This window comes from Myotis daubentonii, chromosome 10 (assembly GCF_963259705.1).
Source record: "Myotis daubentonii chromosome 10, mMyoDau2.1, whole genome shotgun sequence".
NCBI lineage: Eukaryota > Metazoa > Chordata > Mammalia > Chiroptera > Vespertilionidae > Myotis > Myotis daubentonii.
The window spans coordinates 42,245,464-42,261,583 of NC_081849.1; the positions used below are offsets into that span (position 1 = coordinate 42,245,464).

At 38.3% G+C, this 16,120-nt stretch overlaps 1 protein-coding gene across 1 annotated transcript in view; it reads right to left on the bottom strand.

Annotated features, from left to right (window-relative positions):
• SEMA3D (semaphorin 3D) overlaps positions 1 to 16,120 on the bottom strand; it is a 200,917-nt gene that overhangs the window by 61,040 nt on the left and 123,757 nt on the right. The window contains exons 6-7 of the mRNA XM_059712177.1: positions 11,332 to 11,425; positions 8,674 to 8,802 (exon numbers count right to left, since the gene is read on the bottom strand). Of these exons, the coding sequence (XP_059568160.1) occupies positions 8,674 to 8,802; positions 11,332 to 11,425 (223 nt within the window). The remainder of the gene's footprint in view (positions 1 to 8,673; positions 8,803 to 11,331; positions 11,426 to 16,120) is intronic.

The following is a 16,120-nucleotide window of genomic DNA, read 5'->3' on the forward strand; positions in this document are numbered from 1 at the left end:
CAGAGCAGGGCAGATCTGGAGGTTGCGATGCCACACTCAGTCACGCTCAGGGTACAGCCGATTGGGGGGTTGGGGCACCGCCCTGTCACACTCAAGGCAGGGTCGATAGGGAAGTTGCGGCACCACCCCTGTCACGCACAGAGCAGGGCCAATCAGGGGGTTGGGGCGCTGCCCCCTGTCATGCACAGAGCAGGGCCCATCAGGGGGGTTGGGGCTCCGTATCCTGTCACACACAGAGCAGGGCGGATCAGGGGGTTGGGGCGCTGCCCTCTATCACCTACAGAGCAGGGCTGATCAGGGGGTTGGGGCACTGCCCCCTGTCATGCACAGAGCAGGGCCCATCAGTGGGGTTGGGGCTCCGTATCCTGTCACACACAGAGCAGGGTTGATCAGGGGGTTGGGGAGCTCACCCTGTCACACACAGAGCAGGGCTGATCAGGGGATTGAGGAGCTCCCTCCTGTCACTCACAGAGTAGGGCCAATAGGGGAGTTGGGGCACCGCCCCCTGTCACACACAGAGCAGGGCCCATCAGGGGGGTTGGGGCTCAGTACCCTGTCACACACAGAGCAGGGCTGATCAGGGGCTTGAGGAGCTCCCCACTGTCACTCACAGAGCAGGGCCCATCAGGGGGGTTGGGGCGCCGCCCTCTATCACCCTCAGAGCAGGGCCGATCAGGGGGTTGGGGTGCCGCCACTCTCATACTCAGGGCAGGGCCGATGGGGAGGTTATGGCTCTACCTCATCACACACAGAGAAGGGCCTGTGGCAGGGGGGGGAGGTTGGGGCCCCACCCTTTTTCACCCACAGAGCAGGGCCGATCAGGGGGTTGGGGCACTGCACCCTGTCACACACAGAGCAGGGCTGATCAGGGGGTTGGGGCACTGCACCCTGTCACACACAGAGCAGGGCCAATCAGGGGGTTGGGGCATTGCACCCTGTCACACACAGAGCAGGGCTGATCAGGGGGTTGGGGCGCTGCACCCTGTCACACACAGAGCCACAGGGCGATCAGGGGGTTTGGGTGCTGCCCCCTGTCACGCTGATCCCGGTGCCGGGAGACATATTACCCTTTTACTATATAGAATAGAGGCCTGATGCACGGGTGGGGGCTGGCTGGTTTGCCCTGAAGGGTGTCCTGGATCAGGGTGGGAGTCCCCACTGGGGTGCCTGGCCAGTCTGGCTGAGGGGCTGAGGTCCGTTTTCAGGCTGACGGGTAATTGAAGCTCCCAACCACTCCTTTTTTTCTTTTTCTTTTTTCTTTATTCTGGGCCAGCTTTAGCTCTGAGGCCTCGGCTGCTGAAAACAGGTTTCTGGCCTTCGTTTACCGTCTGTATTTGATACAATGTTGCGGTCTGGCTGGCTGAGTAAAGCAGGTTTCTGGGGGTTTTTTTAGCTTCTATATTTGCAACATAGTTGCCTAGAGTTGCAGCTGAGAGGCCAGCAAGTCAGGCGGGGAACGTTGGAGTCCTCCATTACTGAAGCAACAAGCCTCCCTGTTCGCATCAGCTGCCTGGCTGCCGGCCGCCAACTTGGCTGGCAGTTAATTTGCATATCTCCCTGATTAGCCAATGGGAAGGGTAGCAGTCGTACGCCAATTACCATGTTTCTCTTTTATTAGATAGGATGACCAAGATATATGGCTAAGAAAGCCCATCTTGATGTTTCCAATGACTTAAAAGGGGGTTGAGACAATATAGGTAGAGAAAAGACAACCAACTATGGGCTCCCATATACACAGACTGGACATTAATAATCATCTGTAGAATTTTTTTGAATTTTCAAATGTCTCAATTCAATGTCCGGGTCCTGAATGAAAATCTCGAGTTGCACTGGCATGTGTATTTTTAAAATTTAGTTATATACAAAGATAAATAAAACCTTATAGGTGATTCTTATAAGTATCTAAGATTAAGAGTCACGAATGTATATGTATGTGTGTATATATACATATACATATATATATATATAAAACAGATGGTCTTATTGTGTCTATTCAGTGACTTTTAGTTTTACTGGTTTTATTGAACTCTCTTTTGAATGTTGATTATTTTTCTTGTACTATAAGAAAATTATTTTGGAGTACTGTAAGAAAATTGAATGGTGGAAGTGTTTAAAGCCAAATGTTTACTAAATGAAGAAATCTAATTAGGGAAAAAGCGTATCAAATAGTACTCTATTCTGTGATTTAAACAATATGCATATTTATGAGTTAAAAGTACACACATGTTTCAAGAATAAGGAGTTTCTTTTTTGCAGATTCAATTGAGGTCCTGTCTTAGAACATTGATGTTAGTCTTTCTTGATAGAAACTTTCCTGACTTGCTGCCTAATTTAGGTAAAAATAGGTATCATGTAATCAGTATATGACATGCACTGTTGCTGAATTAACTAATATAAAATTATGCCAATAGACACCTGGGCTCTATTATACCACATTTTCCCCCTTTGGCATTTGAAACACATGTCCGAATAGGGGTGGAGTTCGTACTCATGCATTTTCACAAGTGAACTTTAGCATGACACCAAGAGTCACTGCCAAGTGAAGATGGAATAAATCCACAGGGCCTGCAGTACACATCGCTTTCATTTCTCCCTCTGAACCTCTCACCCAGATGAGCTCACCTACACAATGACAATGTATACTGACTTTCTTACTTTCTTTTACTTCTTGCAACACCTTTTTTCTAAAAAAAATGTTATTCTTTTGTGTGGAAGGAGAATTTATAGCCACAGAGTACTCCCAAAGAAGCTGCAAATAAAAAACTGCCTCCATATGTTAAAAATGAAAAATTAAAACAAAAGTTCTTCTTTACTTCATGGAAGGAAACAAAAACAGATGCAACTGAGGTGTCATCATTTGTTTTCATTTTCCATCCTTCAGTTTTTTCCTAAAATTCTCATAAAAACTCCCCTGTGTTTGAGTGACCACCCTGACTTGTATCTATATTCCTAGTTGTTGGTATGTTCTAAGGTAAAGTTGAGAGAGAGAGAAAAAAAATGTGGAATCATCTAAGTCTTCATCTAGAACTCCCCATAGTATTTCCATTTCACCTTTGTGATTTTTTATTCTCCTGTTAGGTATTTAATAGGCAGATTCGTTTCTCAAAGAAGGCATCAGGACCCATACTTAAGTCTTTGGGAACTGGATTAGAGAAATTCTGACAAGGATCCTTGGACTAGTAATGATACCATTATAAATAACCCACTTATGAATTTACTGGAAAGGAGCAAAGGGAAGGCCAAAGTTTATAGGCATGCCATTTGTGCAACTTTACCAGGAAGCTGCAAAGCCACTAGTCTGTTCCTGGAAGATCGCTGGGAGAAGAGACTGGATAGTAGATACACGCCAAGTAAGGTCTGGATGATATAGGGAGCAGATCAATGGCCAGAGTAGGTTTGGCCACTGCAAGCATGGAAAGATTTAAGATACATAAGCTCCTAAACCAAGTTCTCTCTCTTGAATGCTGGGCTCCTGGCTCTCTTGTTGTAGGGGCTGTGCCCCCTGTATTTGTCCACATGACTCAGGGCCATGTGGACCCCACACAACGGACTGATGGATTAGAACTAGCCTGATGCTGTGTAGAACCCAACTCTACATGGAACAGAAACTCTGGACTCTGGCTTTGCTTTTAGCTCTGCGGAATCCCCAGCTGCACCTCTTCCAGGACAAGTTTAAGGAAAATGGGACTTTGCAAACCAAGGGATTTAATTCCACGAAAATAAAGCTTTCTACCACACCTCATCCTCCCGGAGGGATCTCCAGAAATGCTTATTCCAGTGGTACCTGAAGAACCCCACTCCCACAAGCAACGGAGAAAGGCCATCCACACATTTCTCCACAAATAGTAAGTGCAGAGCTTAACTGCTATCACACTGGTTAATTCCAGGCAGGGCAAAGAACAAAATATGGCACACACATGCATCAAGGATTTTAAACTCCCTATAAGGTTCAGTAATAAAAATGGACTTATTACATATCCATTTAGTATCATATTTTTTAAAAGGTTAATTACTTAAAATCTGCATCTTAATAGCTAAAATACTCAATTGCAAATTTAATTTAATTCTTAAATTTCATTTCATCTTGACATAATATCAGTTTACCTTTACAAGAGTTTACATCATCCCAGACATGCAAAAAGTAGGATTTTAAATTGCAAATGAAAGTATGGAAGCAAAATTTAAGAGAAAATAATATCTTAAAGGGAAGTAGTACAATCTATAATAATAAAAGCGTAATATGCTAATTAGGCTGGATGTCCTTTCAGATGTCCATCCTTCCAGACAAAGCCACAGCAGGTGGGGCCGAGGCAAAGGCAGCAGAGGCTCCGGCCCTGGCGACAGTGGGCGGGGTTGCAGGCAGGGGCCGAGGCCAAGGCCCTTGCACGAATTTCGTGCACTGGGCCTCTAGTAATGTAATAATATATAAGAAGAAATACATTAGACATTGATCCTATTATTTGAAATATCAAATATCTGTCAGATCTTTCAACCTGGCAATAATTTTATTAGACCCAGGATTGAGTTTTACATCTAAATGCCAAATGAATAGTAAAGAAAATGTACACATATGTTGCATTATGCTACTGTGGGCTCTTGTACATCATTAATAAACAATATACTTTAGACCACAGCTGTTTAATAGAAATGTCCATGATGATGAAAATGTCTTATATCTGTGCTATCCAATAAGGTAGCCCCCTAGCCCATCTGATCATTGAGCACTTTATATATGACCAGTGTGACTAAGAAACCGAATTTTAAATTTATTTAATTTTAATTAATTTCACATGTGGCTAGTGTCTACCATATTGGTTAGTGTAGCTATAGAGTAATTAGGCTGTGTCATTAACTGTGTTAGGTCTAGTGCTAAGGAAAAAACTGAGCTTTTTGTAGCTCCATAACTGCTACCAAAATAGGAGTCAAGCTTCCAAAATCAGGAGACCTGATATGCCGCGCTTGTCAGAAGTTGGTATTGTAATGGAAGGATGGGTCTGGTACTTAGGAGACCTGGACATATCTATCCTTTCTTCACACTGAGTCTCAATTTGTGGAGCATGAGGTTGAATAAGATAATGTCTGAGATAACATTCATTCCCAATAATCAGCACAGCTCCTCGAACAATCACTGTGCTTTGTCCCCACCACTCCTGGCACTAGCTGATGAACCCACTGACCTGTCTTTGGACCCTAGGCTGACTACAACTGAAAAATGGCCACTTCTCAGAACTGAGGACAGAGACTCTCCCTAATCAAGCTGATCTTTTTAGCCTTAGCATGTCAGGTACTTCCTCATCATAAGAATTTCATAACGTTTGTGTAATTTCTCCCTTGCTCTGTCCTAGTTTCCATACCGAGAAGCTAACTGGGTCTCTTGAAGCACTCACTGTGCTCTTCTGATTCCAGCCTGCTTGTCCCTCAGCAAACCTCTGACTTAATGCTCACACTGACTAACTCCGGCTAGACCAAAATGATATAAAAAACAATAAAATAATGGCAACAAACCAGAGATAAGGTGATGGAGACCTATAGGAAGATGATGGCAATGGAAAAAACAAGGTCAATCGATATTTTGAAGGAAGTAAAGGTCCTTAGCAAAAGATTAGATAAAGGGTGAAGAAGAGGAAGGAATCAAAGATAATTTCAAGGTAACTGGGTGGGTGAAATTAAGAAAGTTAAGGCAGCTAAAAATCAGGAAACTGGAAGTGAAGGATAGGTTACAAAGGGAAAACATGACAATTTTAAAGTGAGACTCATAAAATTTTAGATTTTAGACACAATAGTCTCTTATATACCTATTTCTACATCTCCATCTATCTACCTATCTATATATATGAGGAAACTCAAAGGATCACTAAACAACTTGTAAAAGTTTCAAAGCACTTTTGTAGTATAATCAAGGCTAAGGCTTAGATATCTTTACTCTCATATTAAACAACCATTTCTTCTAATCTGAGATGAAAATATAAGATACCCAAATAAATGTGTTTAAGGGCACTCAGTTCTAAGAAAAGGCTGGAAATATAGTTTTAGGAAACACTAGAACACAAGAAACAATTTCACAGAATTCAGCACCCTGTGAATACTTTTATTATTCCAATTTTTCAGACAAAGAAAGATTTGACCATGGCCACACATAAGTGATGGTAAGTATTTAAACCTAGGCAACTAAATTACACATAAACAGAGCTATAATTTTTATCTAAACTGGGGCACATTTGAGAATTAAAGAACAGATTAAAACTGGAAACATCCAGGCAAATCAGGTCATATGGCACTCTTGTCACTAACCACTAAGCAATCTGCCATAAATGCTCTAGAACCATAAATGTTCTCCCTCAGTCTTAATCATTTGCCTACATTCAATCCACTGAGAACTTCTGCGGTATATATTTTCTCCTACCTTCAATTTCTTTCTTTCTGATGACTTCAATTGCAATTTTTTTACTTAAAATCTGCATCTTAATAGCTAAAATACTCAATTGCAAATTTAATTTAATTTATTCCTGTATATTCTCATGTCCACCTCCACTGCCACTACCTTTGTCCTATTTCATCCTTATTTTCTGCTTTTGTGCGATGGTCTCTTATCTTTCTCTGTCCTCATTCTCCTTTAGTCTTCCCCTCACGCTATTGTCAGTTACCTTCATCAAAAACAAAGATCTGATCCTCTAACTAACATCAGGGAATGGGGCAGCGGGGTCAAAAGAAACAACCTTCTAGTTAAAAATAAATGAGCTTTGGAGATGTAAAATATAGCATGGTGACTATAGTTAATAATATTGTACTACATATTTTAAAGTTGCTAAGAAAATACATCTTAAAGTTCCCATGACAAGAAAAAAAAAATTGTTAACTATGTCTGGTGATGGATGTTGCTACATTTACTGTGGTGATAAATTTACAATATATACAAATATAGAATCATTATGCTATATACTGCAACTAATATAATGTTACTTGTCAACTATCCCTCAAAAAGATAAAATATAAATTAAAAGATAGATAACTTCTCATCGGTTCCTGGATATTTACAGCTTTCTAGTTTCATATCCCACTCTCTTCTTATGCCTCAGGCATTTATCATGCATGAGGTTAGCAACCCTCCTGCATAATCTTTTCAGGCCCAGTGTACAGAATAGCCCATAGTATGCCATAGGCCCTCAAATGTTGTTTATTAAAAGAATGTTCAACCAACTCACTTGATCTTAGCCAAAAGGTCAAGAAGCGATAAAATGTTTAACCAACTCAAAGGCTTTCTACTTTTACCATGCTCTCCACATGGCCCGAAGAACAAATCTGCTAGGCAAATAATAGTTGAATAAATATTTTCTATATTTATTTTTCTAGCAGTATTCAGACTTCTTTATGGATTTGTCACAGTTAAGGAAAAGAATGGAATAATCTTTAAAATGGCAATATAATGATATTTGCCATCCCAAGACTGGAAAATACAATCTACATTTCACTTTAAAGCCTTAAGTATATCTTGTTACCAAGGAGATGACTAAATTTTCTTTTGGTAAAATCTATGGAGTTCCTCTCAATTAAGTATTTCCACAAAACATCACAAGGCTCAAGGAGACAGTCCTGCCTTGCATGAGTGTTAAGAAACCACTTAATTGGGGATATTCTAAATTTGTGTTACCTATTAATGGGTTCCATTTTGGTCAGTGAAATTGACATTGTTGTGTAAACAAATGGATCTGGAAGTTTTGACTAAAGAAATGTTTTTCCCTTTTGTTTATATTGTCATTCCTTAAATGACATGGACAGATAGAGAGATAGCCCCTAGGAAGTCTCTACCCTGGTCTCCTCCACTAAAACCCAATATTTATGGTGGGAATGAGAAATGCTGCTTGCCTGCTTAAATAGCAATGTTATGTTATTCTGCTATGCAGCGGAATAAAGTCCTACATTGATTAGAAAACATTAACGATAAATCCTGACTTGTTGCAAGGCAGTAGGAAAAAAAAATCCTTGCATTTTTCCTTGAATTAAATAAATATATTTAGTCTTTGTTTTGTTGTTGCTTTTTCTTTTCTTTTCTTTCTTTCTTTCTTTCTTTTTTTTTTTTTTTTTTGGAGGAGTTTGTTTGTCTTATTGAAAACTTGGAATACTGTATGACCCCCAAACAAAAAAGAAATCAAACTAATGTCAATATCAATATGCTTAAAATTTTGTAGGGAGATGTCTTATCCAAAACATAAATTATCTTTAAACAAAAGAAGTTAGCATTATAATCTAACCCCTTTCCAATTTGCTCATAGACAGAATTTGACTTAGTCATCAAAAGACTACAGGAAAAAGATTGCTATCTTGTAGCCTAGCTCTGCAGCTTACAAGTTGTAAGATCTTGACCAAATTATTCAACTTCTCTCTATCTCATCCTTAAAAATTTGTAATAATTAAATATACCTCATAGGTCATTAAGAATATTAAAAAATCAATTAGAACATAGAAATGTCAGGGACAGCAGCACATGCTCAATAAATGTCAGTTATTATTATTATTATATATATAACATGTATAACTTTGTGAGAATTTATTTCAAACTTATTTTAAAATGTTGAACTAAATTGCTTATCCCAAAACACATCTGAATGAATAATAATGACTTTCTTATCTTTCCAAAAGCAAGGCAAAACAATCAAAAGTGAGAAAATCACTAACCATTGAGCCAGTAGTGCTCTGAAATGTCAGTTCTGATGTAATGGTGGTCTTGAGTAGGCCCAAGGGACCTCGTGAATGCGGTATCTTTGCCAAGGAAATCAGAAGCTGTTCCAGAGTAGAGGTATTCATCTGGGTGGGAGAAAAGAATACTTAAGACTTCTAAGAGTTTACCAGCAGTACTATTTACAATATACTAAGTTCACAGCATGAAACCAAAGATGTTTATTGCTTAACATCAGAATATATTGAGGCTATAATTTATAAATTTCACATTCAGATTTTGAAAAATTTGCTTAAAGAAAAGATAACTCCATAAACGTTGGTAATCTGATGCTTTAAGAACTGTACATGTATTGGCTTCTCTTACAAATTAGCTCTTCCGTCCTTCTCACAAATAATTCAATGGTATATCATAATTAGGAGTTTCTCATTGTAACAACACAAAGAAATATTAAAAAGTAAATGCCATAATAAGGAATGGATTGCGTAATTAGTATTTACTTAACAGACACAACCTCATTGACCACAACTTTTCTTTGCCTAATCTCTGCTGAAAGGGAGCTTTCAGCACTGAAGTCATTCTTTGTAATTATAACATTTTACATTCCTTGTAGCTAGTCATGTCTCTAATAGTTCTGATAAACAGGAATTCCTGAAAGGGGAAAGAAGGGAATGATGTTGCTATTACTGCATACCAACTTCTTTGTCCTGTTATTTATGTAAAGAGAATATCCATGTTTTATGAGAGAGAGGAGAGGAGAGGAGAGTAGAGGAGAGGAGAGGGGAGGGGAGGGGAGGGGAGGGGAGGGGAGGGGAGGGGAAAGAGGAATGGGGCTAGCGAAGAAGAAAGAGGCTGAGAGGGGAAAGGTTGGTGGGAAGATAGAAGGAGGAAGAGGAAAAGGAGACAGGAAGGAGAGAAAAAGATGACAGGAAGGGGAAGAGAGTAAAGGGAGATGGGGTGGGGGGAGGTGTAAAGAAAAGGATTGGAGGGGAGAATAGAGGAGGGGCGTGGTCAAAGTTCCCCAATGATTATTATCACATTGTTGGGGTGGAGGAAGGTGGTAGAAAAAAATGCTATCCCTACAGTAGAATGTGTTGCCTTTTTGAGAGCTAAGCTACTGCAAGAAATCTTTATAGTCAACTACTTTGGGTTAACCTTAATAGAATTAAAAATGGCCAATCTCTACAGAAAATTTAGATTTTTTAAATGTCTAAATGAAAGAACAATAAAGACATTGTTTTATCACTGAAGACCAATTTTCCTCACATATATTCAAATTTTGCTTTTGTATAAGTGATTCAAATACCTTCTAAATCCTCTGATTACATCCATCTAAATGAGTTTTTACTAAGCTAATTGACACAACAGTCAACCTCAATTAAAAAAAAAGCACAAAATAGAGAAATCCAGTAAATAATGTAAATGTACAAAATGCACTGCTTCCATCTCTTAAAACATTCCCTTAAAATATGTGGTAAATGGAAACATTTCATTTGGGGAAAATTTTTTTAAAAACAAAAGTACAAAAAAACCAACATCAACAAAGTCATTGTGGAAAAAGTTTGGTAGGAGTAAAGGAAACAAATTATTACCTTCAAACAAAATTTTAACTATTTGAACATTTTTGTCAGAAAAAAAAAATTGTATGTTCCGACTCCAAAACTGAATCTGTAGATCCAGGCTTTAAAACTGTCTTCCTTGTATTTAAATTACTTAGAGATTCTTAAGAGGGGTCACCGATGCCTACCATCTATTGTTTTTTATTAAGGTTGTGTTAACCCTTCTTGACAGATTAGAATCACAAATCATCTATCTCATTTTTTTAGGATAATGACTGAACATTAGTCACGATTTTCAAAACACACAAAAACACAAGCTTTCACTTCAAAGGGAGTTCACCAGTTCTCACTAAGTGAAAATTAAAATGTCATGGTGCTTCACTCGCATAGACTATTCAAACATTTGATAGACAAGCTAAATAAAAAGAGAATAAAGTCACGAGCTAAACCAAGACAAAAGGAGTTCTTAAAATGGTTGAAATGTTGTGCCGACATTCCTCAGAGTAGTTTTCAGACCACACAGCACTGCGCTCTTTAAACAGAAGAGTCTTCTCATAAGAAAACTTAAGCTATATACAAAGCTAGAGAAGGCTGAACATGCTAGTAAAAATTAGTGAACATGTGAAATTTTTATTAGCACGTGAAATGGGAATAAAAGGTATCCTATTATCTGTACTCTATAATTTGATTAATTTATTTTATTAATTTATCCATTTATGTCTTATCATTAATCCTTCCACTTAAGTCTTAACATTTTCAACATATTATGTTTAAGGAATTGCTAAATTTATGGGTACACAGCTTAGCAAAGATAATCTGAGACATTTAAGTGTAAAATTTAAGAACAAGTGAGTGTGTGTGATTTGCATTAAAAAGAATTCAAGCAGAAGTTCATGTAAACATAACTGTGTAGACAGTAAGGATGGCTGAGACCTCACTTTATTGATAAGGATGCTAAATATAGAGAGATCTGGCACTAAAACACTATGGTCAGCGGAAGACTCCAAAATAATCTTTGACTCAATATAAAAATGTAGTTTAATCTACACATACCTTGTTAAAACACCTAAAGCAAGAACTGCCTGTCATTGATCTTACCTGTCATTACTGAAGCAAAAGGCTGTTGAGGATCAAAAGGACATTTCAGTCTGCCAGACTCCAAATTGTGTGTGTCTAGCTTGAACATAACTTCCTGTTATGAGAAATATTAACACAAGTGAGATTTCTTAAAATATCAGAATCAGCAAGAACCTAGGAGATAAGAACTAATATCCAACTCATTAATTCAACAAAAACTGATTGAGCATATACAGCATGTGCATCATGCTGTGCTCCTTAACTCTTTAACAAATGTTATTACTGGCAAGACTCCATCTCCCTGTTTTGGTCTCTGCTTGCCCAAAGTAATAATAATAATATGGAATTGATTTTTCTGTCAGAAGTACTAATATACTCATAAATTTATGTAGTCTGGACCACTATCATTATCAATATCACCATCAAACACACATATTTTTTAAGTCTAATAAGTAATTTGTTGAGCTTAGCAAGTCAATTTTCTCCACTATGAGATAAATTTACTATAATATTTACTTCCATAGCTATTATGGTCTATTTACCTAAGCATCTGCAACTATTCCAAATTACGTAAGCCTTGTTGTACTTTGTAATTTTAGTGACATAAAATGTTTTAAGGTAGGAAGTTCATTTTCATAGCTGTTGATGCATGTGGGCAAAAAATATCCTGTTACAGTATTTTCACTGTTATGAAAACACTGTACACATTAAAAGCCACATAGTTATTTTGGCTGAAACATCTATTTGTACAATAGTGGCCACAGACACTGAATGACATTGGCATATTTTAATATTCAGGAAAAAAAATAACATCTTAAGTTGGACTTTCCAAGAAAAATATGAATGTATAATGAATACGGTCCCATGAGCTTGAGTGGTTCATAACAATGACAACACTACCCTACAGCAAAAAGGCTGATGACTCAGCCTGCCTAGGCACTAGAGAAATCCGGCATTTCAGACATTCTCTCTAGATGGTGTAGCTACAGAGTTGTATCAGAGCACACATACATGTCATAAAAAAGGACCATTCAGTGCTACTTCTCTAGAAAGCAAGCAATGAAACAAAAGGGATAGAGGAACTGGATTATTTATTGTATTATCTGGCATGTCGGATGTTTTTCTTATGAACAAGACCAACAGTAGCTATTGCCTTTAAAAAAATAGCAATAGTAATTTAAATAGCATGATTAACAATTGTTATTCTACAGTTCCAAGTAAATGCATTTTAATACTAAATAGTAAGGTTCCTAACAGTCAGTAGGTACTAACCATGGGCCAGAAACTTTATGTACAGTGAGGCCTTGACTTACGAGTTTAATTCGTTCCGTGATGGAGCTCGTATCTCAAATTACTCGTATGTCAAATCAAAAAGTGAACGAGTGAGACATGTGATGCTGGGCTGATGTTGTGACATTCACTGTGACGTTTGATGCGCCAACTAGCGGTGGCGTATCTGAAGCTGGCTCATAACCTGAATTTTAGCTCGCAACTCAAAGCAAAATATCGGCTGAGAGACAGCTCATGTCTCAAAAAACTCGTTAGTCAGGACACTCGTAAGTCAAGGCCCCACTGTATGTTGTCTCAGTGAATCCATGCCATAAGCCTAATAATGAAGCTACTCTGAGAATTCCAACTTTACAAGAGAAATATTGAGGATAGAGGGATTAATTACCTTGTTCAGGATCACATAGCTAGTAAGAATTAAAGCAGTAGTTTGAACTCGCATTGTCTCCAAAGTTCATGCTTTTAACTAATGTAGTCTCAGAATTCAAACTCATGAACTTAAAATGTGTTGAAATCAATTTATAGTAGCCTCACAGTGACCATGTAACATGATCAAGCCCAAGTGTATTTAATTAGGACGGGTCAGCTAATGGCAAGCTATGAGAACGGAGACTAGGCATGAAAAAAAAGCCTAGCGCGAATACATTTAGGGCTGCTTTCCAACTGTGGATGAGGCTAAAGGTATGTCAGGAAAAACACACCTGTAGATAGTGGTTCTTAACTATATTTAAATATTGTTAAGGGAACATTATTCTTCACAGATCAAACAGAAGTGTTGACTCTAAAGCCTATAATAGGATATTGTAAAGGGGGAAAGTAAGCTGAATCCTGCTGTGGCAGAAGATCAGAGTGAAAAGCTAAAAAAAACTAAGAAAATATCTGAGAGAATGTCACAGTTGATGCAAAGTACTAAATACTCCCTTATAATTGTACAGACTTCTGTTTTCATAATGCAACATTTCATTAAATTCTCAAGATAAGCCCGTAAAATGGGTATTTGTGCAGGCTGAGGACAAGGCCTCCCTTATAATCTCCCGGAGAAAGGAGACAGTGGGGAAGCAAGTTTCCCTGGACCAGAGTCAAGGACACCAACATGAAGATGATGTAAAAAATAAAGGCTGATTAAATGGGCTGCCTCAGAAAAACTGACTACTTTACATGGCATTCTAACTTTTGAGACAGCTTCAACTTCATAAGATTTTTTTTCTCTATTTAATTCCTTAACCTAATTATTTTTGCAAAAAAGCATCTATTGAGGCTACACACTGAAATATTGTTGAAACAAAGCAAGAGTGATAGGAAATATTTAATCATCACAACTAGGCAAAGTTTTTATCAATACTCTTCTCATTTAAAGATGAGATTTGCATCAGGAGAAGGAAAATAGAATATACTTCCAATATAATTATTTAACAGCTATCAGGCACTCCAAGTTTTGAAGAATACATGTATATGTATATGTATATGTATATGTATATGTATATGTATATGTATATGTATATGTATGTATATGTATATGTGTATGTATATTATATATATAGCAGACATTAATACAATACTTTTGAAATCCTTGCTTTTGTACCTTTCTGTGCTTCTGTGGGCTATTATGGCTGAGTATTAAGTGGCTGGAATGAAGCAGGTGCTATGCCAAAGCCTATACTATAATTTTCTCATTTTGTCCTCAAAATTACTCTGTGAGGTAGTTAGTATTACTATCATTGTTTTGCTGAATAAACAGAAGCTTGGAAAGCTTATGCAGTGTGCACAAGACCATGGAGCTGGTAAGTGACTGCAGCCATAATTCAAACTCTGGCTCCTCGAGCTCCAATGATTAGTTGTTGACAGCAGCCCTGACTTCTGTCCTGAAATCCAGATCTAACTTCCCACTGGCATGACCTACTGACCATTTCTCAAATGCAGTACGTACAAAACTAACTCACCAGTCTCCCCACAAACTTGTTACTATTCTCACCTCAGTAAATAATACCACTCTCCAACTCACTGCCAAACGCAGAAATCTGGGATTCATTTGAGTGTTTTGACCCTTCTGTCCATTGCCCGAGCCGCACTGAACAGGAGTTCCCAGAAAGGGGATTTCCCATACTTCTCTTCTTCATCCCTGTTATATATTAGTTCCCTCTTCTCAGTCACCTCCAGAGCAACCTTGTCTATTTTGAAAATGGAAGAGCCTTGTAAATTCCCTCTGGAGGAAGAATGAATTCCTAGGACTAATAATTCATTCACAAAGTTAGCAATCTTCAAGCAGGGCTGACTACAATTACCTGTATTCTTGACCAGCAGCAAACTCACAGGGCTCCGTACGCCTGTGCACTCATAATTCTCTTATTCTCACAGAACTTGTAAATTTCACTGCCCCTGGGCTTCTTGACAGTCTGAAGCTAAATAATGAGCTCCATCTAAATTCCTTTTCAGCACTTGTGACTTTTAGGAGCTGAAGAACACTCTCTGCATCCCTCAGCAGGTTGTGAGCTTGGCCTTTAGCCTCGGGCCTCAAAACACATCCAAACTGTGGGGCTATCTCCTATAATCACACCCTGTGCTGTGAGCTACCATTACACACTACCCTTCATCAAAGCTGGCCAAGAGAGCATTACACAAGCAACACAGAATGATGGATTCAAGTTGCCACGTCTCCTAGTGGTTCAGAGATTTAACTATCAGGGTTGCTTTATTTTCAAACAGTTGAGTCTGGGCTGGTTAGACAAGTTGGTTAGAGAGGAAAGTTTATCCAGCCACAGTTGTGAATTTGATTTCTGCATGAATCAGTTAAATCATTATAAAGAAACCTGTTCCATAAACTCAGACTTTAATATCAATCATGAAGGCAATTCTGCAAGTATGCGTGGTTACTCAGAAGAAGTTTATACATAAACATAAGGATGACAGTGCAACCATCAACCTATACAAGGATACACTTTAGAGTACAGGTTCCAAAAGCACAGTTGTGCAAGCTTGGTCTAGAGCAGCCGTGGGCAAACTACGGCCCGCGGGCCGGATCCGGCCCGTTTGAAATGAATAAAACTAAAAAAAAAAAAAAGACCGTACCCTTTTATGTAATGATGTTTACTTTGAATTTATATTAGTTCACACAAACACTCCATCCATGCTTTTGTTCCGGCCCTCCAGTCCAGTTTAAGAACCCATTGTGGCCCTAGAGTCAAAAAGTTTGCCCACCCCTGGTCTAGAGACTAAGTGCTTTGGTTGAGGTCTTTGCTAGAGCATTTATTAGTTGGGTGATCTTGGCCATGTTATTTAATTCCATTGAGACTCAATGTTTCATAACTTATAATTAGAAGTGATAAATATACTAACTTCATTACGAGTGTTGTGAAATTCTAAGGAAACAATTCATGTAAAATGTGTGGTATAATCCATGACACACAAAAACCTTCTGATAGATTAGTTATTAATTACATTTCTGAAATCTGCATGTTTCTTATTTATTTAAATGCTCAGAGAGAGCTGCTATACATTACTCCTAATTAATATATACTTTATTTCC